At 41.9% G+C, this 27,979-nt stretch overlaps 1 protein-coding gene across 2 annotated transcripts; it reads right to left on the bottom strand.

The window, feature by feature from the left end:
• Nucleotides 1-345: 345 nt before the first annotated feature.
• SLC6A14 (solute carrier family 6 member 14) lies at nucleotides 346-15,070 on the bottom strand. 2 transcript variants are annotated; one of them, XM_032124367.1, is made up of 14 exons: nucleotides 14,985-15,070; nucleotides 13,657-13,825; nucleotides 11,790-11,921; nucleotides 10,115-10,276; nucleotides 8,661-8,796; nucleotides 7,784-7,916; nucleotides 5,794-5,934; nucleotides 4,612-4,840; nucleotides 4,402-4,527; nucleotides 4,192-4,310; nucleotides 2,893-2,992; nucleotides 2,385-2,494; nucleotides 1,232-1,399; nucleotides 346-626 (listed from the first exon to the last, which is right to left on the bottom strand). In XM_032124367.1, the coding sequence occupies exons 2-14, from the start codon at nucleotides 13,724-13,726 to the stop codon at nucleotides 477-479; spliced, it is 1,776 nt and encodes a 591-aa protein (XP_031980258.1). In that variant the 5' UTR covers nucleotides 13,727-13,825; nucleotides 14,985-15,070; the 3' UTR covers nucleotides 346-476. The 2 variants fall into 2 exon arrangements, with proteins under 2 accessions (XP_031980258.1, XP_031980257.1); XM_032124366.1 differs by lacking the exon at nucleotides 14,985-15,070 and adding an exon at nucleotides 14,437-14,574.
• Nucleotides 15,071-27,979: the final 12,909 nt, after the last annotated feature.

The following is a 27,979-nucleotide window of genomic DNA, read 5'->3' as shown; positions in this document are numbered from 1 at the left end:
GCAGCACACTCATTGCTTCCTGCTGACTGCACGCCACTGGGGTGGCAGAGCACAGCAGAAGGCAGCAACTGCACCTCAGGGCACACACACACACACAGAGCACCTTTGGCCTCCAGCCGGGGAGCACCAGAATGTGTCTTTACTCTCCTCCACACCAGTAACTGCAGTCCAGCTGGATACCAGTTGGATGGGGTTAAGCATACCCAGTCCAGCAGCCTGGGGATCCTGCAATGTATTATCCTGCCCTCTCAACCTAGATATCTGGTGAGATCTCAGTGCCTAATGGACATGTTCCTCCCCAAAGACTAAAGCACTAAAAATAAATAATATGACTTGCTTTCAGTTGGGGGCTGGATTTTAAAGGGCAGGAGGGTTGATTTGCCTTTTTTTTTTTTTTTTTTTTGCCTTGTCCCTTTCCAATGTTAAAAGACAAAACCTACATAATATGCTAAAAAACTGTCATCCAAAGAGCCATCTCATTGTTGCTTGTATACAACAGCAGACACGGTGGGAATCTCGTGCTCCTTTTTCTTCTTGGGATCCACAATGTGGCTGTATCGTTCCCCTCGGTGACATTCCAGGTAGGGGCCCCAGTTTGCTGCAGGCCGGCAGCAGCTGACAATGCGCTGGAAAGCAAAACCAAAACATATTTAATGTCTTACTTTAATCCAAGCTACTTTTAAAATTCAGTAAAATTATAGCTCTAGATATGCACTGCAGCTCAACAAATGGCAAATCACCAAAGTTGTTTAAAATCATTCCAGATATATTTGGGGTCAGTGGGTTCTGGACATGGAAGTCAAAGAACAGGAAAAGCTGTGACCAACACAACTGTTTGGGGAAGCTCACCAAGAGCAGAATATCTCAGATCTGTCACTTGCTTGTTTCTGTGAGCAATGTGAGGCAAAACTCTAGAAAATTATATCGGGATAGAAAGCAATAGAAATTCTTCAGAGAATTTAAAGGAGCTGGAACAGCCACAGAACTGATGAAAAAATCACTCTTGAATGGTGTGTGTGCACTCCCAGAGGATTAGACTTTTTCTTCTTATCATAACATGGTAGGGTAGATGCACCTTTGATGCAACTACCAAAGATAATGTTTTGGTCTAAAAATCCAGTTGAAAAACATGTCAAAATAGTAAATGTGTTGGAGAAGAAAGCACAAGTAGTCCTGATAATACCAAAGAAATTAATATTTGAGGCTATGACAGTGGGTTTTTTGCCCTTACCTGAACAAGATTTCCTTCAGCTTTAACTATTTTTACAATAGCAACAATGGGAATCCAGATGACGCAGAAGATGATCATGCACCAGCCAACAGCAGTTCCCCAGGTTGGGTATAACACTGAGCCGTAACTGGGACGTGAAAATGTGACCAAAGACCAGACCAAAATAGTCTGGAAAAAATGGCAAAAACAATAAGAGAGAAAAGCAGGTTTCCAGCAACATTAAATTTGCACTGTTTCCAAGCTGGTTGAATAAAAAGAAGGGCTGTCTACAAGTTCTGACCAGTTCCATCTTGCTTTCTGACTGTGAGAACAGTCGTGCAGATTTGGTGTTCAGTCACCACCAAACAGCAAGACTGAAGGGCAGGACTGAAAAATGACACTGAGATGCACCTTAACACTAAGTATAAGAATAAGATTTTAAGAGAACCCAGAGATCAAGTTATGTTGGATAATACATATGTTGCTGGCTGGGCCCAGTACCTTTCTCTATATGTTTTATGTGTTCCTGTGTTCCACTACTTACAGGAATACAGGAACAAATCTAAGATTAGAAATTGGCAAATATTGCTTTGAAAATCTGATAGTTTTAGCAGCATTTTCTAAACTATAGTCTGGACAGATTACAGGTAATGTGCTGGCCAGAGTGACTTGCCACTGTTCCTGGACTGGGGATGTTAATAAATTCTGTCACAGTAACATAATCCAACCATCTACACTCACAATTAGTAAGTACAGGAGTAACAAAAACCAGACATGCAACAGGACATTAAAAGGTCTCAGACAGGAGAACAGCAGAACATCTAATCCAAAAATGGGATTTCCCTCAAAAGGTTTTCAAACCAATCTCTGTCTAAAATTAAGATAATCCAACTGCCAAGACAGAGGATCTAGTTGCTCTGTGTTAGTCCTTGGGAGTGTAGACCCAGCTCACTGGTAACTGATCTCAAGCTCCAGCCTGTCCTGGAGAGGATCAAAGGAGGAGGGAATGTATCAGAAAGCAGAGACAGCCCATAGTTCACTTCACTGGCACAGCTATGCCCCATTTTTATACACAGAGCCTGGGCAGTCAACCCTGAATCTTCACGTGGAAACCTCTTCAATATTAAATTACTGAGTTCTGTCACACTGACACAATCCAGTCATGTGCACTCACCATTAACAGCACAGGAGTGATGAAAAACCAGCACATTCTCCACCACAGCCAGAATAAACAGCTCTTCTTTCCAATCATCATTTCAATGTCTTCAATGAACCTGTTTCCTCCTGTTGGAAGACAATTATGCGGCTCACTGTAAAGCAGGTGCCTCCCTTGCACGTGGGCATACTCAAAAGTGATCAAAGAAAGGCAATGATCAAGGAAAGTTTCTCCAGTTCAGCATTAATTATTAAAGCTTTTATTATTATATTATTATTCAGACAATTAAGTTATAAATTCTTTATTGCACTAATTAGTATTTAATATCCCTGGCACTGCTCAAGGCCAGGCTGGGTGGGGTTTTGAGAAACCTGGTCTAGTGGAAGGTGTCCCTGCCCCTGGCAGGGGGTTGGAATGGGATGATCTTTAAAGTCCCTTCCACCCAAAACCATGCTGTAACTCTGTGATATACACTGTTCCTGGGATTGCTTAGTTTATTTATGTATTTTCAATGGAAATAATTTACCATAAATGTAGATGATGCCTATTATCTCCAGGACAGCTGCAATAAGGATTCCCCATCCAGCACAGAAGTGATCTATTAGGTTAACCCAGTAAATTCCTGCCTGCAGAACAAACATTAAAGGTTAAAATTTGAGTAGTAACATACTTACACAAAAATATAAGATGCGTTTGTTCAAGACAATTTAACTAATCACAACTCTGAGTTTTTAAGTTCACAGTTCTCCAGGTCAAGTAAAGATTTGTGAATATTATTTTCTTTAAATCCCTCTATGTAAAGTTGAAAAGCACATCTAGCAAAATACTATAGATGCTAAAACCAAGATCTATGTATATGCAGAGCATATATAAACAGCTGAGAGCAAGATTTAAATTTGGAGCTTACAGGAATAAAGTTGGTGCTGAAGTCCTTACACTGAGCTACAGCAGTAGCTATACCAGTTATCAGTTCTGGGATGCTTCTATCCTCCTACATGCACAACTTCTCCATGGGGTTAAGCTCAGCTTTAAACACAAGCATGCAATAGCAGGATCACAGAGCAGGAAACAATCTCTGAGCCATTTCACACTCTTGTGTACTAAGTCCCTTGCAAGCTTCCCCCCCATCCTGTTTCATGACTTACATACTTTGCTTGACCATACAACTGACTACTCACCACAATTACCTCCTTCACATTCGCAGTCTAATTACACACATAAATCTGCATTTCTAGATGGAGTAATTGCAGTAAACCTTTATAGCCTTAAAAGCAATTGCCTCAAGAAATTTTACACAGTATACTTAAAATTCCTTTTCCGTATGACTATTTTTATATATATACACACACAGGAGAAGTAACCATGCAATCTACAGATGCTCATGAGCTAATGTTTCTATTTGTTTTTATTACATGAGTAGGCCATTTCTCAATTCCTGTCCTGTTTGGTAGCGAGTTCTGAACAAAAAGATCCCATCAGCATTTATTAGCAGTACCCACTGTGCCACGGACATGTTGTATGCATGTACTTGTGATTACACAAATAAATTCCTGAACTGAGGAATGATAAATCAGTCTGATAGTTCACAGGCTTTGTACAGGCCTTCTATTTAAAAGCATGTCTCAGTTCAATAATCACAGAAAATCTTAGGTTCTTCAAGCTTCCCCCTGGGAATTTTTTACTCGCGTGTCCAGGCACACTGTCAAAATTCAAGAGTCTCTAAGACTGATCCACACAGACAGGAACAGTTGGAAAGGGTATTTTGATTTGAGTTCATCACTTGCAGCATAACTAAACTCACTACCAAAAAATCTTAATTTCTTACCTGAGTAACACAGATAAGCCCGAGAAAAAAGAGCAGTGTACACAGACCCAGGGTTACAGGGATTCTTAATTTTTTCATCACTTTGGGATATATATCTTGAATGGTGGTTGTAAGTGTTTCTGCAAAGGAAGAAGTAGGGAGTTTGAGCAGCACAATTAAGAAAGGCAATAGTCATTTGAAAAGCCATGAGTCACTTAAAACCCCACTGACCTATGGTGGCAAACTGGGAGTCAAGGCCCAGGAGCAGAAGCATGAAGAAAAATAAGAAGGACCACAGAGGAGAAACTGGTAACTTGGAGAGAGCCTCTGGGTAGGCTACAAAGGCCAGATCAAACCCTGAAATGCAGAGAAAAGAATGATGTTATTGTCATGCCTTGGTCAATGCAAGTCCCAATACCAACAGCGTGACCATCAGCCTACCTGAATCCACGACCTCTGAGACAGGTCTCTCAGACACAAATGCCATATGTCCCAGGATGGAGAATATTGCAAACCCAGCAAATATGCTGGTGACACAGTTGGTTACACAAACTAGAATGGCATCTGAGTAGCAGTTGTTGTGGAACTTGTTGTATGAAGACAAAGCAACAAGCCCGCCCCATGCCACAGACAGGGAGTAAAATATCTGGGTAGCTGCATCTTTCCAAACCTACCAAAAATAAGAACATGAGAATTACTGTATTACTTGCAGTACTTATCATAAACATTTAAGTCTTCCCTCCACTGAAGCCCAAGGGTATTTTTTTTTTTCATTCAGCCTGAATATCTAATTTATTTCATATAAATTTTAGGGAAGATAGAATATAGCATGCTGGTGACCTTGCAGTCTCAATCACAAATATCTCCATGATCTCCAAAGGTCACATCCCAAGCATGTTGCCGAATACTTAAAGCTTACTGGGCTAGCCCTGAAGAAGAGATTCAATTTGTTCACATAGGTGGGTTGTTGAGATATGAATCTTGGCACAGAGACAACAAATAAGGACAACCAGGGCTGGCTGCAGGAGTGAGAATTTCCACGTACCCTCCCACTTGTGTGACCCAGACAAACCACTTCTGCCTCTGATGCAGCCCCTCAATTAGTGCTAAGCACTCACATAAGTACCACAAATAAATATCACAACTAACTCTTGCTTTTGATAAAACTGAAATAATATTGGCATAAGCCAGAACAAAATAAGTCCCAGCTTTCTTTGCACAAGGTACCCTTCCTGGTCCACCTAATTACCCAAGCTAATTTCCCAGGCAAGGCACAGCCTGAATTTCAAACTCAGGGATCCCTTCAGCCTTCTGATAAAGTCCCTTAAAATTATCAGCAAGAACTTTCTCAGCAGGTCTTGCTAAGATGAAATTCCAGCATGACCCCCAAGAACTGTTTAGAGGCAATAGCACAGTTGTCATCATTGGTATGGCAGGGAGGGGGAAGAAGGTGACTATCTTTCAGTTTGAGAGTAGCTGGAATAGGGGCTTGGACTTTTTACACAACCAGCTGCTGATGCAAAATACAGGGCAGGACATGAAGCACCTGACTGAATAAAAAAGAAGCAAGCCCACAGAACCACAGAAGTGTGTCACACTTCTTGGGCTGATGCTACTTCTCACCTCTGCCTCCATCAGCTTCGTGATGTTGGACTGTCTCCCAATGTAGTATTCAATGCCATCCAAAGCACCTTCCAGGGTGGCACCTCGCACCAGCAAGATGAGCAGGATGACATATGGGAAGAGTGCAGTAAAGTAGACAACCTGCAGAAAGATGGGCAGGGACACACATTAGGCGTGAGGGGATCCATAGACCTCCATGCAGGAAGACTGGACAGGCTTTAGGCTAAGATCTGCCAGTACAAAAGAAAAACAGGCAGCCAGGGAAGTGAACACATGCCAATCACCAAACCATCTGGCTTAGCCAGTTCTGGAGCTGCATTCCAGCAGAAGCAAAAAGCCCAAGCCACATATCCACATTTCAGATAGCACTTGACCAGTTTCAGAAATGCATTTTTCTAACATGATTTACTGCTGTAGCGAGGCCTGCACTCAGCTGCTCCAGATGTCTCTTCCTCTCTTCCTAGCTAGTGCTTCTAGCAACTGCAAACTGAAAGCCAGGAAAAACTAAGTAACCAGGGTGGAATTATTTCCTGATGAGCTCCCTGCTACTCCCCCCCCCACCCTGCCCCAGCAAAAAAAGGCCAAAACAAAACCAAAAAAAATTTTTAAGTCACTGTTCTAGAAGCTTTCTTTACTGGGAACAAGTACTTTTAGGTTCTCTCAACACCACAGACCTAGTCTGTTGTTTGATCTAGCGCAGTAGGACCGAAGCCAGCGGTAGAGTTATTGTCGCACTGGCTATGTTCAGCAATACTCTGGTTTCTTGAGTCTTAGCTTCAGTGTTACGCAGACAGGTAATTGACCCAGTACTGCTGGTTCCACCAAGCCAGAGCACTGCACCATCATGTGATGAGTCTGACATTTCTGAAGATCTCCTTCATGCTTCGATGCCTAGAATAGACAATTCTCACTGCTTTTCATCTGTCTTGTTCCTGCCCAGCTAGATTCTTCCAAGCCTTACCTTATTCTCCAAAGAGGATTGCCTTTGTGCGAGAAATGAAGTGACAACAGGAAGAGCCAACTGCCGGGAACCCAAAGAACATGAGATTAAGAGGAGCCATACAGCCAAATAACTGAGGCTGGGAAAGCACAGATGCTCCACCCCAAAGCACTGAAACAAGGGCAGAAAGCTCCAAATAGAAAGTAAAACAGGAGGAGACGTCACACTGAGCAGAGGAAGGCAGGCAGCAAGGAACCACAGAAAGGCACAATGACAGAAGGAAAGGTGGGGGAAAAAATCTGTGCAGAAAAGGTGAAAGAACAAAGGCAACTGAGGCTGAAGAACTAAATGATGGCGATGCAACATGAAGGCGAGAAAAGAGTATGAGGAGGAAGGAATAAAACCAAGAAAAGGGTCTCAGGTGAGGAAGGATGAAATTCAGCCTGCCTGAAGTCAGCCTAGCCCAAGAAAAACTCCAGAAAACCATGCTGCAGCATGTGGAAATGGAAGCTTAGCAGAGACAGATTCTGAAAACAAGCATCTAAGTACCTTGTCCCTAAAAATCGTTTCAACTCTTGGGAACAAACAACATTTCACAATCTGGCAGGAACCTGCACACACACATCTGTTCACAGGACCTGACCTGTATTGTGCAAACATCTCAACCAGACTGGAAGTGCAAAATAATCTCACTAGGTGTTTCCAGGGCGTGTGCCCATGTGTGCCATCACATGCACAGTTCCATCACACAGCCCAGGTTAACTGCCAAAACTCAGCTGGAATCACCGGCACGACAGCAAGATCCCAAAATACAGGGCAGCCTGGTGGAGTTGAGGCCTAGGTGTTACATAATGACTGTAATCAGCACCTTACTCTTATTTTATGTAACAGTTATGAAGCTGAGGAGCAGAAGTGAAGCCAAATGCTGAGCCCAGCAGAGGCGGGTGTGTTAGGACTGCATCCTACCTTGTGCTAAACTTCTCTGCGTCCAACTAACGTTGGAAGGGCAGAATCAGGCCAAAAATCATCTCCTTGCTCTTCCTAACATACCTTTCCCGAAGATTTTATTCCTTTAAACAGTGCAGCTCCAACAATCATCCAGGACAAGAGGAGGCAGAGAGCCAGGTACCACACAATCCTGCCGGTCTCGTCCAGCCCACTCGAGCGCTGAAGAGCCACTTTGCTGAAAGCACACAATGCTCCCATGAGGAGAGGTGACAGCAGCATACACACACCTCCTCTTCAGCTACTTCTCAGGAAAAAGTGAGCTGGTGTGTGGTGCTATTACAAGACTCTGCAGCCTCTTCCAAGAGTATGCAGTTGGAATTGCATGATTGGCATTGAAAAGCTGTGTATTTAACTGTATTTTTCCCCTCTTTTTGAAGCCTACCAGCTCTCATCTCTCCATACATCTCCCATAAGGCCCACCTCAGATATTATGTGTTAATCATGAAATTCTGACAGCAAGAGAAGAGCCCATAAGAATCAGTTTCCAGGAACCCAGGGAGCACGAGGCAAATTGAGACCATAAGGCTATAAAGAAACAGCAATTTCACAACAGGCCCAGATTCAGAATAAGGTGAATATATTTTATACAGTAACTCCTGAGAAAAATAAAAGCATATGCTATAGGTAAAGATGCTAAGTAGTGCCTACCAGGACTCCAGAGAAGAGGACTTCTTTAAATTGGAGTATTTTTCAGTTGGTTAAAGGTTGACTCACTTGCTTCTCTTTCTATATATAATAATCTTTTATAAAGGCCAAACTTATCAATTAAAGTTTAAGTCCCCTCTCTAGTGATTTGCATGCCCATGTCCCTTGACTACATTTTTTCTGGACTGCAAGATTAGACAAAAATAAAAGGTACATCCAAAACCACAATACATAAAAAGGTATTTTTAGTAATTCCTTTAAAGTATTTACTTACTTCCAATATTGCTCACTGGGAAATTGCACCGGTTTGTAGCTTATGGTGCCATTTATACACGTGAGATTGTTGCTTGTGATGAACGAGTAGTTTGCATGAATGATTTCCCCATGCAAGGTTATGTTGCAGTCGCTTACTAAAATAAAGAAAAAGGAATCAATAACACTGGGATGACTATTATTAAAAAAAAAACCAAAAAACCACAGACTATTACAGCAAATGTTTCCTAAGCAATTACAGCTTCAGTTTGCCTGCTAACAATATTTAGAAACAAACCTGAAATGTCACTTGCAGCTGTGACTTCACTACTTGACTGTAAATCAAAACACCAAGAATCTGGTGTGCTCACCACGTTTTACTTATCCTCAAGGATACTTGTAAAAATCAGAACCAAGCACAGTTAAAATTGTAGCCTTGGTTACTTTATGAAAACCTTTGTCCCACACCAAGGTGACACATGGATCATCTAGTATCTGGTATTCATCTTATTGTGGCAAAGGGGTTATTAGAGTGCTTTAAATATTTTCCTTTGAGCAGGGTTGGAGGAATGGAAACTGGGGTTGGGAATTTTTTGCCAGAACATACAATAAAGAACACCTTATCAGCATACATATCAGCATTTACTGCAAAATCTTGTTGAAGCCTATTTCAGGACAGCTTCTTCGGTCCAGTTTTGTATTCCTCCAGCACTTACAAATTATGGACTGAAGTATTTTTTGTTTTGCCAATAAGTAATCATCAACTTTTTGTTACATAAAGCATCTTAGAAGAGATTTTCAGATATATGGTTGAGATACATTTACATTAATACTGTAAACAATGTAATCCGTTCTGATCTTGTCCTTGTTATTTTAATAATCACCGGTTACCTGGCAAGACATTTCCAGCTGCTAACTGGCAATTACCTCACCAACCTCACCTTTTGCCTTAAACTGGTCTGATATGGAAACCGGTGAGATAACAAGTGTTGGCCTTACATCTGCCACTAAACACAACAATAATGTGGAGGTATGTTATAAAGTTAATGAAGTGTGAAACCAGTGCTCAGTGGTGCTCAGGATTACCATAGCCACAGGGAAGGCAAGGGGTAATGAAAAAACCTCGATAAAAACTGCAGTAGCTTGTCTCATGGGAGGAAGGTATTTTTTTGCCACGAAGCCTGATGAAATGGGAATGCAGTATTTCCAGGGACTGTATGTACTAGAAAAAAACTGAGGTTTTAAAGGAGAAAAAAAGGATCCAATAAGGTGATTTCAGCCCAGTTCTCTGTAGATTTCCCAAGCACCCAGAACTGGCACGGAAGTGGATAAGCATCACTCCTGTGTGTTCAGATGCAAAACTGAAGGAAGGACTTTTGACGACACAGGTAGCTGTCTTGCTCCTAAACCTTCACCCAGAAAACAGTACAATTACCAAAACCAGTTATATTAAACTCTATCTGGTAAATATGGTACCTATTCGTGTCTTGCTGCAGAATTCATCTGCCCAGGAAAAGCAGTCTGACCACGGCAGCACTTTTTGAAATGAGGCAAATAAGTAGTAGAGTGCATAAGCAATGATAACGTTGTAGTAGATAGTCACAAATGTTGAGATGATGACCATTGTGATGCCCACTCCTAGGAAAGAGAAAAACACAATGTCTTAACCATCCCAAACTCAAAAAAACCCCACCCAACAACAACAAAAACCCCAGCAAAACAAATAGCCTTCACTTGACTTTTAAAAGGCTACTTGGGAAGAAGTTGAAGTTGGTTTTTGTTTGGTTTTAAAATATTTTTAACAGCAAACAAACAGTGAAATCTTAAACCCATTAAATGATGGATGTGATCCAAACTGACCCTCTCAAACATGGTTTTGAAACAGAATTTGAATCAGGCCCATAGAAAAACTGGACTATTTGCAAAGTCTAAAGGAGAAATTCAGTATTTTGTTCTCTCCCAGTTCAGAGGGAAACTTAGTAAAATAAAACAAACTGTACTAGGACTGCCCAAGCCATTTTAAAGATTCCACTGTAATTAATGCTTTTAACTACAGTAAATCTGTGCCAGTATTACTGTTCTCCCCCTTGTTAAAATGAGTTTTGTTCTGTGAGTTTGGGAAAGCCTGACAAACTGTACCAATCATCTTAGAAATGATATTTAAGTTTCTGTCTTCAGAGACAAATAAAAGATATGCTGTGCTTAAAGACTTTTGCTTTAAAAATAAACACACTGCTTTCATGAAAGGTTTTTGTGCTGCGGAACAGAGACTGGCAAAAAGAGTAAATGTTGGGGCAACCAGTTTCTGTAGGTGACAAGCAAAATTCTTGTTACATCAGAAACTTCCTTGTTCCTACATTAACTCCTCTGGTAGATTAAGACAAACAAAACCATTGCATAGTCCTTTACACCCATGGCACAGCACCAGGATGTACAGGAGTGAGTAAAGCACATGGTTAATTGTTTCCAAACAAATCTCCCTATGAAATACAAACCCTCACAGAGACAAACGACCACTACAGAGTGCAACGATTTCTCTTATCTCAAGAGGCACCTCACTTTACAAAGCCAGAGTCTAGGCTATTTTATCACACCAGCAGATGACTCCCAAGACAGCTGCTGGATGATTGTGCACAGTATTGCACTGAACACCCAGACCCGTGTGTCTATGCCAGCACTGGCAGCCAAATACAGAATTAGTCCATCCAACACAGAACTGCCTTGCAAGCTACACTGGATGTGAAGCAAAGGAACAGTGATAAAGTCAACTTCTAGAATTTATTTTCTATCTGTTGCACACAGAACACCAGTTGTTTTACTGAGGTTTTCCCCTCACACAGCAAAACAGGGTTATTTCCTTCTTCCTGGACAGCTAGAGTGAGGGTGATGTGCTGCTTAATACTGGGAGAATCATTGATAAAACCTTTCATAACCAAGAACCTTTCTGGGGAAATCTTTAATCAACATCTGTTTATTAACTGAATAATGAGGAAGTATGTACCTGGGAGCATAACAGTGACCCTGTAAAATTGGGAACAGTTGCTACATGGTTATCAGTGTCTCAGAATTAGTAACTTCATGAAGAAATTATTAATTCACAACAGTTTATTACTGGAATAAAAAAGATCTAAGGAAACATAACAAAACCAACCTTGAAACAATGGTAGTATTCTCCAGATGGAAACTGGCCCTAGACTGGCAAACTGCCCAAGGGAACATTCCATGAAAAATAAGGGTAAGCCAGCTAATGCCAACATCAGGGTGTAGGGGATTAGAAAAGCACCTGAGAGAAGGAGGCAAAAAATGGGGGAAAAACACAATCACACACACAGAGAAAACAATGCATCTTTCAGCATTCACCACAGTTTTATCACATTTTATACCCCCCCCTTTCCCCCTGATCAAATACCCCACTGTAGGGGCTTTTTTTTCAAAATAGAGAGATTTGTTTCTAAGTCCTGTTTTCTGTAAGACTAAATAGTACCTGTAAGGAAGAGACACAGACTGTCAGAACTGCTGATTTTAAAAGAATGGCTTCTCTTATAGAAAGTAAATTATTTTTACAAATTCTATTGAAGATGTGCTCTAATACAAGCAGGAACACTGCTCAGCTGTAGGTACCACCAGCCTTGTCCACTTTCTATTAAATCTTCCAGCTTTTAATTTAAAGAGGAACAGAACCATTCCTTTGTGTACTTAGCTGTGTTTTGCAACAGCCGTGTTAAGCAGCTAGTGGACATCAAAGCATGAAGATTATTTTCTATGGCTGGCCAAGTCCTGTGTCAAATAACATCTCAGGATGGCTCTTGTTCAAGTCCATTTAAAAGTGCGTGTTAACCTGATATCAATGAGTGCCCTGTTATGTGAAAGGGACTAACACTTCTTTGTGTGTGCACAGAAGACAGGGAAAGCAAGAGCACGTTTCATAAACACAACCCAATATCCCTGCAGGAATCTGTTCTCATCGTGTTCAGTGAATTTCAAGCAATCAAGGACCCAGTTCTGCAAGGAACTGCAAATACCTGATGTAATTTCAGGAAGCAAATTGTCCCAGAGAATAAACTGGATTACTCCTGTGATTCAAAACAAGGATGTAACAATTGTCTTTATCAATCATGGGCAAGGGGCAGCACAAGTGTGCTTTAAATGCAAAGTTTCTGCTGCAGCAGATAAGAAAAAAGATCTAGTCCAAGGGCCGACGCCACAACTTATTTTGTTTTCACAATTTTCTTCAACAAAACTGTAAGTAATGCAAACCAGTCAAGCTCGCGCCAATAAAACTTCTGTACTGAGAATGCCTCCTTATGTTCCATGTGCAGCTGTGTGGGCTGTGCTGCATTTACAGTCCCGAATTTGACTTCAAAGACTGCTAGGCAGAGAAAATAGGTACATATAAGTATGTTCTCTGCAGTTACTATTTACACTCTCTTTAATTACCGGTGGTAACCTGGCAAGTAGATAAAGTTCTGTAATACAAGCCAGGGAAGCCAATGCCTCCACTTGGCTTTGCCACTAGTTCATTGTGTGAGCAGGTAGAGGCTCTCTCCCTCACACTTCCCAAGTATCCGATCTGGGTAATTATTAAGCTGGGATAATTATGCCAGCTTAGATTATTTGCATGGAAAAACAGAAGTGCAGAGGGGATTCAACTGTTCTCTATAAACATATCCTGACATATAAACTTACCAGGAGGTAAGCACTGGGGAGGGAGAATAGCTATTTAGACAAGTAGAGGATATTGGCACATGGACAAAAAGGTGCATGTTGGTTGTGAGTAAATAAGAAGAGTTCTGGAATTCTCAGGTACAAATTTGCAATTAAAACTAAATACAATTTCCCCTCTCAGTTGGTATGTAAAAAGCACATAGATGCCTCTTACTCCCCTTTCCCATGAATGGGCTCTCATCCAGCTTTGACAGAACATGCCCAACCTCAGAGCTGGCCCTTGGAGCTTGTCTTCCTCTCTCCTCAGGATAGCAAGGTGTGCCCACCCAACCCTGCCATTCAAGCACAGGTACCTCCTCCATTCTGGTAGGTGAGGTAGGGAAAGCGCCAGACGTTGCCCAGGCCCACAGCATAGCCCACCATGGACAGCAGGTAATCGCCTTTGTTTGACCAGTTGCCACGCTCTGAGTTCTCATCGCTGTCACTGGAGTGGGCATCTTTTTCATTTGTCAAATTGAAGTCCTTGGAAGAGAAGAGGGAAGGCTTGTGATCACCCACGAGGCAAGCAAGGCAGTCTTATCCTCATTTCTCTGTCCAGAGACGCACCTTGACATGGCTGGGCAGCTGGACAGGCTGGGCATAACCAGCTGGGCTGCCAGTCCAGCTGATCCCTGGCAGGACAGCACAGATTTGTGAGAGAGGGTCCCACCAGCAAGCCCAAACACCTCCACAGACAGTTTTGCCCTACTCCTGCCTTAGTCCTTTGTGCTGTCAGCTCCCGGGGGCAGCTCCAGGATACTCCCCTATTCTGCCCCTGCACATGCCCAGATGCCCCCATACTTGTTCAGATGTTTACATCAGCACATACTTGTATGCCTACTTTAAAAAGCACCTGTCCTGGTGTCTTTCACACATGCCCAGGTGCTCATCCCATTTTACCTGTCTGGATCTCACCTGCCCAGACACCTTCATATCTGCCCACAGCTGCCGACGTACCTGCACCCTGCTTGCCCGAGTTCCTCTACGCCCACCTCGGCACCTCCACAACCCACCTGCTTAGGTGCATCCACACTTGCCTACATTCTCGCACACCTGCCCGGGTGCCTCTGGCCAGCCTCCCCCCGCCGCCTCACCTTCTTCTTCCCGCAGGACAGAAAGCCGGGCAGGCTGAGCATTCCCATCTCTGCCGCCGCAGCCGCTCTGCTCTGCCCGCGCCGGACGCCGCCCGGTCCTTTATCGGACCGGCTGCCGCCCGCCCCTCGCCGCCCTGCCGGGAACCGCGGCCCCTGGGCTGCCCCACGGCTCGGGTGCGGCCGCCTCCCGCCCCCGGCGCAGCCCCTCGCAGCCCGCCCCACGCCAGCCCCAAAGCTGCTTCCCTACCGCACCCCGCCCGCTGACCCTCCTCCGGCCCCGCGCCCACTTCCTCGGGAACACCTACCTGCCTAGCCCTGCCCGGCCACCTGCCCACTTCCCCTCCTAAACACCCCCTGCCCTCCACACGCCTTCGCTACTCGCCTTATCCCGACCCACTTCCCCTGCCACGAACCCGCCTGGGCTCGCTCCCCCAGTCCGGGCTCTTCAGCCCTCGTTGCAGCCCTGCCTGGCCGCCTCTCTGTCACTCGCCTTCCCTTCTAGCATGTCGCCCCACTCCTACCCCTCTCCCTCCTCTTCCAGTACCTACCCACACACTCTCCTCCTTGTCTTCTATCTCCAGGCTGACAGCTCCCCATCAAACACTGACCCTCACCTGAGCAGCTGACCCCACTACTCCCTGTGCCTCCCCACAGAGCCACTGCCTGTCTGCCTCACCTATGTTCACCGGCCAGAGACCCTGCTCCACCCCTACCTGCTCCACTCTCATTCTTTCTTAACCTGCTCCATGCTGGAGTCCAGGCTCAAGAGACGCAGGAAAGCAAAGGGCACAAGGGGGTTAAACACCATGGAAATTTCAGCTTCTGAACACATCTTTCAGGTACAGGCACAGAAATGGCAGGTCATAAAAGCAAAGTCATCTCCAGAGGAGGAATTTGAGCAGAAGGACTTAAGGATTTTTCTAAAGCACTCCCTTGCTTCAACCACCAACGTGGCTGTGACATCCCACCCTTTAGGGGAAGGGATGTCACAGTGACCTTCCGCAGGCATTCCGTAAGGTCACACAGGAGGATACCGGTCAAAGCACACTCCGTGTACAGACATAAGGAGACACAAACTGACTGGTCGCTTAATTGCTCTCCCCCCTTTATAAATTGTCTTTTTCATGGCTCTTTCCACACCTTGACAAGTACCCTTTCTATCCTCAGTTAGTGGGACTTTTCATTTAGCAAAGTGCTACCCAGCATGTCTCAAACTAGCCACAACTAAGAGGTACTCTGGGAGTGAGAACTGTGTGGGACAGCATGTGAAATGTGGAAAGGTAAAATCAGATTGTATTTTATCACCCCGCACAGCAGGTTCTCTAGGAGGCTTCTATTTTAGAGACCTGAAAGATGCCAGAATACTCTTATCTTTGGAGCAAAAAGCAAGTACAGGTGCAGTGTTCTGACAGGACACAGGCTTTGGGAGAAAATAATAAATAAAAATGAAAGAAGACACTCCTTTACAGGCTGCCTGCAAATTCAGCGTTGAAGTGGCCACGCTACGACACCAAACACTTTCAGGTTGGTTCTTTATAGAACAATACAAAACTCAGACCAAGGACACACTGAGAAATTAGTCCTTATTCTTCCATCTGTCTGAACTATACATAAACTAAAGGAGCCTTTTTGACAATCCTGATCTGAGTTAAGAATTTGAAATAAAATGAGAGAATTTGATTTTACTTTCAGTTCTGGGTAACTTCAGTATGTGCGGGTCACTATCTGCCCAGGGGGAAACAGAAACTTTACAATAAACAATTTTGGGCCTAACAAAAGCTCTAAGTTCTCTTCCAAACTCATGATTCAGAACTGATTAGCAACTTGTTTAGAAATGAAATTACATTAAAAACAACCTGTTAGCCACAGCCTCTCCTTCCATACTTTCAGGATTAAGCAAATGTGGTAATGCTGCAGAGTCACTGCCAGTGTCATTCTCTCTGTGTAACTGAAGATGACTAAAAAGTAAAACTATACTGGAGGTAGCATTTCTCAGATGTGTTTTGTTTCTGACCACATGAAAGTTTTGTTTGAAATGCATTTTCTGTATCTAAAGGAGAAAAGTGAAAATCACAGGACAGGGATAAACCCAGGGATGAGCAGTGGAGAGATGAGTGTCTCCAGAGAGGATTGTGCCTGAAGCAGGGCTGTATTTCTCCTGTTAGTTATGCAGTTGAACAGCACAGCAGCTCCACTTGCATTCACTAGGGGCTGAGTCCACCAGGCTGATCCCTGAAGGCTGGTTCCTCACAGCTGGGATAGCTACCCACCAACCAAGCACCATGCCAGCCAGTTACACCTGGAATGTCTCAGCTAGGAATACAGAATTACCAGCCAGCAAACCAGAGCCAGTTTAGCTCTACCATAGATGAGATATCCCATCTCCTGGCCAGCAGCCTAACTGACATCATCTTTCTAATTTGGAAAGCACCCCTGGATTACTCTCAATTCCACTTAATGTATCTTCTGTTAATCCAATAGGAGAAAAAATAATTTAAAAATAAATTAATGATAATCATAATGTGCTGAGAATACAGCAAACAATTCTGACATTTCCTAGGAGCAGCAAGATACCCATGTTTTCCATTTGGTTGCACCAGTGCTATTATCAGGTGTTGGGTATTGCCCTTAGCTAACACAAACAGCTCTGGTGATACAGCAGATTGTGTTTGATGTGCTTATTTAAGAATACAATGAGTAAATTTTGTTCTTAACCTATATCTTCTGTGATAGCAATGCTTACTAATATTGGCACCTGGCACACACATCCAAAACTGATTCAGTAGACAAAACTGCGGCTCACTTACCTCTCCCCAACGGGCATGAGCTAAAGACCAGAAAACCCAGTTTCCAAATCACTTTAGAATTCACTAAATCCTGGCAGACCAACACGCACAGACCAACTAATCAACCAACCAACCACCACAAAAAACCCCCATGCTGGCCTTCAGGATCTTAGGAAGATGACCTAAATCATTTAATCGTCGTATCAACAGCATGTAATTACTCTCATCCAGAACTCATAAGCAACGTTACACTCTTTAGAAGAGAGGATCAGAAAGACAGACAGGACTGCTATAAACTGACAGGTGAAGCAAGGCAGAAAACTTAGAATGTTGGCTCCTGCAGCTGCAGGAATTATCCTCTCCTCTACAGGTGAACAGAATCAAGCCCTACAGTTCACATTTAAGTTAATGCTTTCTGCCTAAGAAAGCATCAACCTTGATTTAAAGACAAAGTGATAACAAGTGAGAATTTCCTTGGGGTTGAGCTGATCTACCGGCAACTTAGATGAAACCTTTGCCACTAACTTTAAAAAAAAAAAAAAAAAAAAAAAATCAAACATTGGTCTAGTAACCCATGAAAGCAAGGCAGCATTCTTCTTCTGGTGAGAGCTGTCTTATTTCACTGTGAGCGTGCTGTAAGGCAAGGTGGAAGTGTATCTACAAGGGGGGCATGTCAAGAAGTGGCCCTTCTGCTTAGAAGACAGAATGGAGAGGCGATGATGTCAAGGACACAGACAAATTACAAAGGCAATAGTTTCTGAAATGGCCATCTGTGACTTCAGAGAGGTACCTATGGAAGCAGACAGGGTTTATAGCAAAACACAGTGTGGGAATTACTTACTGAAAAGGCCTCTTGCCAATACTGGCTTGCCTGGTTCTAATGGCCCCCATCCAACAGTTTGTGCAACCAAGGTATGAAGCAATTTTGCTTTCAACTCTGCCTTCAGGGTGATGAGGTTTTGCTCGTGGGAAAAGGAGTTGACATACTATATATCCTTCCTGGATCTATTTTTCTTTATCAGTTTTGTGCTTTTCTGCATAACTGGGATGTTCATTGCTGCTGCTCAACAGGCCACCAGGACACACATATCTAATCAATATGGATCTCTACCCACGAATTTGTTTTCATTAAATGGAAATCCTGAAAAATTTTGATTCAGATTCTTAAAAAGAGGAACATTGAAACTTTTCAGTAATTCAGTAAACTTTTCAGAAACTTTTAAAGATGGGTTTGGTTCACTAACATAATAGTAAATAATACACTCTATTATGAATTATGTAATCATATTAAAGACCTGTATTGGCAAAATCTCAATGATTGGTGCTTAATCCAATTTTCCCCCAACTTCAGGACTTTTGAATTCATCTCTAAGGCCATATCAAAGGTGAGAAGTGCAGCAAGGTCACTCCTACTTGCCTCTATGGACAGTCTGCTATCATAACCCAAAAGAAGCAGGTGAAACCTCATTAAATTATCTCCTCCCAATGGAACAGTTGCAAAAGTGCTATAAATGCAAAATGCTTAAGCCTTCGAAGTCATGCTCGTAGGATGGGTGGAGACTTGAAACTATATGGAAAGCAAATTTGCCTTCAGGCATTTTCAGCAGGTTGCATCCTGCAAATTCTTAATATTATATGCACTAATCAAGTTAGTGATGGGAAGTTTACATATGCACGGAGGAAAAACTTATAAGGCAGAAATAAATTTAAATATACCAATAAAACGGAAAGGTTCTGCGGAACTGCACTTTTGCTACACTGATCCTGGAAGATTTTGCTGTGCCAGCCACTCAAGAGGAAGCCACAGGTCTCCATCCACAAAATTAATCAAGGTGTTTTCATGACTCTTGGCAAGATTCTGTATCTTGGTACATTAATCTCCACTTTAGTTGATTTTATTCAAGAGTTGGAATGTGTTCCTCAAACAGTTCACTCTCTGAACAAAACTCTTTCCAGGATGGTCTTTCTTGTAGCACTGTCTCTCTCCAGTCCCTGAGAGCTCATCATTTTGTCAGAGATTACTGAAGTTGCTATACAGGAAAATAACGTTGTTCTCAAACACAGAGCTCCATATAGAATAAGGAGAAAAGCAACCAAAAAGGACTAAATGTTGAAAAAGGTCTTAGATGTTCAAATCACACAACCATCTGAAAATCTCTGCTGAAATCCAGACTTGCATTAGAGTTACCAAATCACAGTGAACAACATCTGTGGCCCAGGGCTCCTAATTCCCCCAGTTCTGCTTCCACTTTTGGTACAGAGCATCTCAGTTTTCCATGAATCATGCAGCCTTGTGCCAAACAAACATCCAAGCCTTTCCAGGATGCATCAGGCCGGTGTCACTCCACGTGCCCCCTCCCTGACCATCCTAGAGGAAGGTTCCAAACACGTTCAACTTGTCTTTGAGCAACTGAAACACTCTATAAGCACAAAACCTTGGGTATCACATGATGGAAGATGTAACAACAGATACAACAAAGAAAAGGGAAGAGATAAAGTATGGGAAAATGAAAAACTGGGAGTGTGCAGTTACCAAAACAATGATCAGGGAGCACATAGGTGTCAGAATATAATGACTTTCCTATTAGGAAATATTTCAGAGGTGGGGCCAGTAGAAACTAAGGAGTCACTTTAAATTGAGTAAAGTAAAGCCTAGGAGTGAGTACAGTAGTAATTTTCAAATATGCTGTACTGAGTTCATTAATCTCATTAACAGTTTCATTTTTAAATTCTTCCCCAGCACCAAGTACCAATATTTCTGGAGTTCAGCACTGCCAAGAGATGCTGCTAGGTAGTTTTTCTTCCCCAATCCCCAGTTCTATATTTTCTTGCTAGTTGCTAAAAAAAAAAGAACTTTTCACAGCAGATAACATAAATGCATATTCTTGAGAAGCTTTTGACTAACAGTAAGGCTTTGAAATACAGGCATTGGCTATCACACAGCAAAAAGAAGATCTTTCAGCTCAGTCCTTTCCTTGAGGTAATTTTACATATTGACATGCAATCTTGCTACATGATAGCCAAGAGAATTATCTTTGTGATTGTCCTCCTTCACAAAAGGACAAAAGCCAGGCTGTTAGTCCTGCCTGATATCTTTGTAATGGAAATACCTCCATCAACACTTTCCTTTGTGTGATACCTGTTTCTGTAGGTTAGCAATTACTCTCAGAAAGAGCTCATCCAAGTCAGTGGGGCTTCTCACGTAAGAAAATCAACCTCATATCAAGTAACAATGCCATAAAGTCACCTGTTGCAATCACACGATTCTGAGTCCAAAACAAAAAAGCAAGATTTGCAGGGACACTAGAACAATTACTTAGCTGAACATTTTCACAATTTAGAAAAATAAAGGCATTTAAAAGAATTTAAATACTAGAGGTATTAACATTCTTCCTTCTACTATCTAGATCTCCTACAACTCTTTTCATCATTAGACTTAGAAATCCTTTCTAAAAGAAACTGGTCTTTTTACCTTGTCACAAGGATGATAGCAGAGGTAGGGCTCAAGTATTTAATATAGCACAAGTTTAGCAGAGAGCATGTGGACTGCAGTGGACACAAGCACTAGACCCCATAATTTCTTTAGGCTCACCACAGGACCTCCTCCCCTCTAAAATCAGGGAGCGCATTTGTATTCCCCTCAAGCAGGAAAGAAAGCTGACCACCCCAAGATAATCCATAACTGAAAAAAAGCTTTAACAAGAAACACCGTAAGTTATTTTACTACCCACAACACTCACCCTGGTTGCCATAAACCTGGTCACTCCCCTGACATTCCTTTCCAGGCCCTCAGGCTCTCTCTCCCTCTGGCTCAAGCTCTCCTGAGCAGCCCATTCTCACAGCCCAGACCATCCTTTCCTCTTGCAGTATCAGGAACAGCCATACCTGAGCCCAAAAGCCCAGAGAATCAGCCGGGGATGTGAAGGCAACTCCCTGCTTCCCGTGGCCCTGCCGTTAGCAAGGCAACATGGCAACACCTGCTCGGAGGTGGATCCTCTCAGCACACTCTCACCTGGCCCAACAGCCAAAGAGATGCCATTTTCTAATGAAGCACTGATTTTAACCAAGCCACTCAGAACTCCCAACACTGAAGATTTTCCAGACTTTGCCTGACTTCCTGTCCCTAAACTCAGGGCCCATAGATTTTAAACATGTTATGCAGCATCTCAGCATGAAGCTTCTAGGATTACAGTTTTGGATTAGTGTTCCACCCAATTGCCACTTGGGACTGGTAATTTATTTGGGGGAGTCTCAAAAGAAAGGTAAAGGACTGAGTACTGTCCTGATGTGAGGTCTCAGTGCAGATGTACCTCTGAAAGGTGAATTGCTAAAATTATTAGTATACCCAATGGCAACAACCTGCTTCCACCAAGTCACAGCTGCTCTGTAGTGCAAAGGGTGCCCACTTCTACAAATGTTTTCCTCCAGAGGATAAAAAAAAATACATTCCACTTTCCTGAAAGCTGAAGAATAGTGTATGAAGTTTTACACTGTTATTTTTTTATTCTTGAAGGACCTGCATTTTTTGTGGCTGGTTTTAATGTTCAAGTGAAAGAAGTATTATGAAGACATGTTTTTTTCTTAAAGCTGAGGCAATTATATAAAGGCTGATATCTGGTATATCAACATTTGGCACTCATCCAGACACCTCTGGATTGTGAAGCTTTGCAAACTTTTATACAGTCATGAGTTTCTTTGTATAATCTTGGTCTGGTAATCCTATAATCTCCTGCACTCCTCATTACAAACTTCTCCTTGACTGGCAAACAAGGGAGCAAAGTTTGAACAGGAATAAAGGAAGGCAAAGTAAAGAAGTGCGCTGATATCCTTCCCATGAGGTGAAGCAAGACACAAGAACCTGTATTTATGCACTTGTCAGGGAACACCAGGACAAGTCAGAGACTACTAAAACCAGTGGATTGAGCAGTCCCTGGAAAGTTACCATATAAACTGTGATGGACAGCAAATACTGATCCGTGGGGGACTAGCTTTGAGAAATGCTCTGGTTTATAGTGACAATCTGGGTGGGATGGCTGTACAATGCTCAGTTTCTTATTCCCAAAAGCTCACCTTCTCTCTGTTGGTTTGGTTTTGGTTTTTTATGAACAGTTGCAAAAGTCAAATGAGAGAACCAGGTTTTCTGTCTGTGATGGGAAGTCTCCAGGACTGTTCCACACAGCACAGAGCATATGCAACTTCTTTTAGGACCACATAAAGATGCCCTACAGATTTATTGCTGAGTCGTGCTAGCCAGTAGGAATTCAAAAATAGTAGCAAGCCCAGAGTTTGCAGAAAACAGCTACTTTGAACCCAAGAAATGTGCACAGAGACTGTATTTGTTTGCATATCCAGATACATGCTTTGCAGCCATACCTCCCATGCCAGTACACATACGAGTATTTGCCCTGTTTTAGCAGCCTGAAGTATGCAGTTAAAACATTATATTTTCAGGTTATTGAGTAGAGAGGACCCGCCTTGATTAAAGAATTTAATCAAGTAATGTGATTAGATGATTTAATCAAAGCAGATCCTGTCCTACTGACATCATGTAACATGATAATTTTCCAGTGGCACAGTGCAGTACCTGGAAAAAGTCCAAGGAAACTTCCCTCCATTATTCCACCCAATCCCATGCACTTCTGTCCTGATATTTCAAGGCTTAGTACAATCACTCCAGAGCTGTTGCAGTATGGAGAAAATTTGAAACAATAATTTTTGAGTGTTAATTTTCATTTAAAAATTGATAATTTATGTCCAAACCGTAAGATTGTATGTTTATTGATCATCACTTCGCAGAACTTCATTACCTGAGCACATATCACTTCCTTCTACAGACGTTTCAAGGTAGCATTTCATTTAGGACATTCTGGTGGTAGATATTAACCAAAAGGTCAATTTACGGCATTGTTTCCAGTGGTGCTTGTGGTGCCAGCAAGTGTCCAGTTTTTGGAAGAAATGCCAATCTTGCTTCTGGAAGATTCTGTGGTTACAAAAGAGTGTGAGGCAGGGCTTTGTTAGTTACATGAAAATTTGCTTTCACTTTGGAGTGAGGGGTTCCTTTGCTGTTGTTATTTTTTTATTTGCTCCCTAGAAAGTGAATTTTAATGTTGGAATATAGTTCCATTTAGAAGGAATTGTTCAGCACATAACTTGGTCACCTCTATTCTGATACATGTGCATGGAAATAGAAAAAAATGTTGCCTGAATCTGAATCTGAATCTTCCTAGGGTATAAGTCATGGTTGCCTTCTTTACTGGGACACTGAGGGATGGTCCCAGGTATGTCTGCAGCATTAAGATGACACTGATACTAAATTAGGCACCAGTAGTAAAAGGGGCAACACATGAACACGAGTCCTTCCAGCAAGGGGTTAATACTGGCTGCTTTCTTTTTCCAATGTTTCAATGCTTCCCACGTCTTGGCTTTTGCCCATATACAGTGTGGTTTTACAGGCTAAATTACACAGCTTTGTGTCCTTCCTTTTAGTGTCCTTCCTAACTAAGTGAATGTTGAAGCGGGGGAGGAAACATTGTAGTAGAAAATAAAGCCAGACAAGAGGGCTGCATTTACTCACCTGCTTAACTGAGAAGACAATCACAGTTTTTTTCCATTGTATTCAAATTACATGCACTTGGGACTTACTCTGGGTGTATATATCTGAAACACTGAATAAATAGATGTTTTCATTTGTTAACCTCAACAAGATTACAAGGAGGTTGATGGTGCTGTAAAAGAAACATTTTCCCATCAAAGACTAGAAGACTACTGGTGATATGAATTCAATCAGAAATCCTGGTACATTTATCTTGACTGTTTCCTAAGGCTTTCACTTGACAATGAATATGCTTTCTCCATGGGCATGCATTGGCTGATGAAGTGGATGTGGATGGTGGAGAGGAAACTGAACCCTAGAGAAGAGTTCCATCTGCCACGCTGGCAAACAGATTTACTGCTACACTGCTGGCTGTTTATATAAACATTGAAGTCAGGTCCTTCCTTATTTGCCTAAATCAAGGCCAGATAACATCTCCACTAGTTTGAATATTTCAAGCAGAATATTTAATGACATGGACACTTGTTTTAGGCCTTTCATTTAGAAAGAGAATTATGGCAAACACAAGAATACAATCACGACATGGCACTCTGAGCAAGGTCAGGAGATTCACAGGCACTCTAAGGTCACAAATGATAAAACAGACTGCAAATGGCTAACTTGCTAGCTTGCTAGCTTTGCTCCAAAATAGAAAGGATATTTTCCAACTTGGCACCTGGATCTTCTTTACCAAAAGGAGGTATCAAGCATTCCTATTACAGGGTCAGGAAAAAAGAAGTAAGTATTTCTACAAAAATTTTTTAGAATTGATGATCTGCAAAGGGTTTATCCTTGTCGGCTTCTTTAGTAGGAAGGGTCACAGTGGTGTCAGAAGGCACAAAGCAGGAGTTAGAAGACAGGTAGATCTAGGTTATACAATCCAATACTCTGTGGACAGTAGCATTGTTCCATTCCTCTCAAAATGATCAAACCACAATTTAACCTGTTACAGTTTTCCACCTGCTACTCCAAATAGAGCACTTCCACAATCTGACACCTCTGAAGCTGAAATGTACCTTTAACAACTGCACTTGTGCTTAATTAACTTTCTTTTCCTCCTTTGCTTTCCCCCCCTTCTCTATCCTCCTGTCTTTCCTTTTGCCCTTTTTTATTGAGACCTGTCATATCTTTCTCACTCTGGTATTTCTAAGGTAAATAAACCAAATTCCTCTAGTCACATCTCAGTTCCCCTGGTCATTCTGACATCCATTCTCTGCACATCTTCAAGTCTGGATTAAGCTCCTTTGAACATGGGTAACCACAGGCAGGGACAAAGAGCAGGGAGGGTAAGGATGCAAACTTTGAAGACAACCTAAGCATCCTGTTTACATGAGAACCCTAACAGAAGAGGCACATTCTCAAACCATTTGGAAAGCTGTTGATCCTAGCAGGGTGATAAAGTAGAACCAGTAAGGCTAAAGTCTTTATCAGCTTAATACATTTATTTATTAAGGTGTTTCTTTGGTTACTGTTTGAAGGTAGTTTCCCACTGGAAACAAAACAAACTTAACTATATTTGCAGAGGATTAGATCACGTCAGTCTATTTTATAAAGAGAAAAGTATCTAGGAGGAAGTCACTGGAGGTGAGACGTCTTTTTTAAATGGCAAACTCAGTAGAACTGAATTTCCAAAGAACTAATTCATCTCAAATTCAACAAAAAGCTGAGACATTGAAAAAAAATTTGAAAGGGAAAAATACTGTAACATAATTTTTAAAATTTTATTTGCAAATATCTTTTAAATTTTGTTGTAATTGCCTTTATTTATTTTTTCTTTCAACTTAACCTGAGCATTTATATGACAACAGGTTTAGAAACAGAACAACTCAGGCAGGAAAGTACCTCTAGTCCAGACTCCTGTCTATCAGGTGAACAGGTTTCTGCCTTTTTTATATGAAATTAAGTACCGAGGATGGAAATCTAGGCTGAAGCAAGAAGTTAGTTTTTGCTTTATACTGAAACTATTTTTACCTTCAGAAGATAGCCAGGAGAAATAGCTTATCCTTATCTCAGAGTGAACAGAGGCAATCAGAGGTGACCTGTTTTAATATTGTCACAACAAACATTTCTGCTTAAAGTCCTGAGATCTATTTTAATAAACCTGTAGTAATGCAAATGAAATTCCCGAAAGAGAGAAATTTAGAAAAACTTCCAAAAGTCAATACCAAATCAAAAGCCTGCTGGAGATGAGGGAAAGAAAAAACAGTGAAATAGAACAACTAAAAGCTTCTAACACCCTAAAATCATTTAAATTTATGGAAAAAAATTAAAACAGGTCTTTGGCAGTCATAGAGAAGCAATTCAACAGGAAAAGGCAGAAAAAAGTCGCTAATCTTTCTGAAGCCCAGAGATGCAGTTTGGATATATTATGGCACTTCTCAGGCTCAGCAGGCAGAAAGCAGTACATAGATCATCTCCTCATGCCCCATGAAACAGAAATTATTGCCAGACTAATGCCAGGAAAAGAGAAGATACTTTTCTTCTGAGAAAAAAGCTCAAACCCAGTAAAGGCCTGAAGCATTTCCCCCCGCCTCAGCTCTTCTGCTAAGATGACATTTGAGATGACATGGGAAACTGAAGACTTGAGAGCAGGCATTAGAACAAGAAATCACAGCTCCTATTGCTCCAGAGTGACTGTTGTGTATCCCATGCTTAAAAAATATGGTAGATTTGTCACATACGCAAATGTTGTGATTGCAATGAAACCTTACAATAATGAAATAATAACACTGTGATGTCATCCAAACCCTTCAGTTGTCTTTCTGCAACTCTCTCTCTCTGCATCAGTTGGTTGTATCTATCCTCATTGGATTTAAATATATTTCAAAGTCTGTTTTATCAGGTCACAATACCTGATTTCTCACTGTTACTGAAATCTGCTGGGCTATAAGGTTTTTGGCCACACTTATTTTGTGTTGTGAATGAAGAAGAATTTGCAAATTAAGAAGATAAGGGGGGCTATTGTTGGCTATTTCCTTTGCTCTTCAAGAAATGCCTTTGCATCTACGCTTGTTTTTTCCAGTTTGGACCAACTGATATATAACCCAGACACACTTTAACCAACATACACAAAACCTAAGCCACATGCAATCACAACAGAAATTCCAATTTCACAGCAGGATGGTGAGAAAGAGACAAAGTTCAAACTTGATTGTGGAAGAAGGATAGCAAGCACAACTTGTTTACTAACACTATCTCCATTCCTCACCCCTCTGATGAGATGCCAAGCTTAGCCTGTGTACAAGCAAAGTTGAGATGAGCCTTGGAGCCTGTGTTGGCCATGTTGATCAAAGACATTCAGATGACCTCCAAGCTCTTTGTAAAAATACCTACTTCTTCCTCTTCCAGAAGCTCCATGACAACTCACTCGTGTTTACAGTTGCTGAAGAAACCAAGATGTGGTAAGAGGACTGAAACCCACAGGACTGGTTTTCTTGATGACAGGACCAGTCTCCTCCTCCTTCTCCTTGGCCAAGTTTTCAAACCCCAGAAATGATCTGGGACCTTCTTGGACAGGCAATTTGAAACACCTTGCAATGGAGCCTGATGAATGTGCTGTCTGCCAAGGCAGCACCTGCACACAGGCAGCCCTTCAGTGCTGGGAACGATGACTCTTGGCTCTACTGAGGGGCAATTTCAGAGCCAGTTGAAAATAAAGCTGTTTGTTCAATAGCAACATTTGAGTAGTAGAACAAGCTCCTATGTACACCAGTTTAACTGTGTCTATTGAACAAAGTCAGCATCTGGATAAAATGCCAGTACAACCTAATAATCATGTGTAGCAATCCACGGCAAAACACCCTTCTGTATATTTTATTCTTCCTGTCCCCCTTCAGCTCTTTTTATGACAAAACACTTGGATACCATCAGAGGTAGAGTCTCAGTGAAGAAAACTTCCTTTTGAGATAAACTTTTCCCTCTTGTTTTCAAAGGTAAGGTAGAAGTTGGGTAACAATGGACTCATAGTTTGCTTAAGCTAATAGTCAAAGGGTGTTTACAGCTTTTGTAAAAGAATGTGATTATTTTATTCTTGTATATATTCAAAATGAGAAATTATCATCAATCTCCTTCTATTAGCATTTCATTTTCTTCCACTCAATTCTATTCCTTAGATTCTGTTTTGAAAAATTCAAATAATGTAGTGTTTCTGTGCCTACTATATTTT

Source organism: Corvus moneduloides, chromosome 14 (assembly GCF_009650955.1).
Source record: "Corvus moneduloides isolate bCorMon1 chromosome 14, bCorMon1.pri, whole genome shotgun sequence".
Classification (NCBI taxonomy): domain Eukaryota; kingdom Metazoa; phylum Chordata; class Aves; order Passeriformes; family Corvidae; genus Corvus; species Corvus moneduloides.
This window is presented reverse-complemented; position numbering and strand designations above follow the sequence as displayed.

Coding starts and splice junctions, on each gene's coding strand:
- SLC6A14 (XM_032124366.1), bottom strand. CDS start 14,484: ATGGGAATGCTCAGCCTGCCCGGCTTTCTGTCCTGCGGGAAGAAGAAG. Junction 11,922..13,656: donor CACCTACCAGAATGGAGGAG/GTACCTGTGCTT, acceptor TCCTTCTCTCAG/GTGCTTTTCTAATCCCCTAC. Junction 4,311..4,401: donor CTCCCAGTTTGCCACCATAG/GTCAGTGGGGTT, acceptor CTTCCTTTGCAG/AAACACTTACAACCACCATT.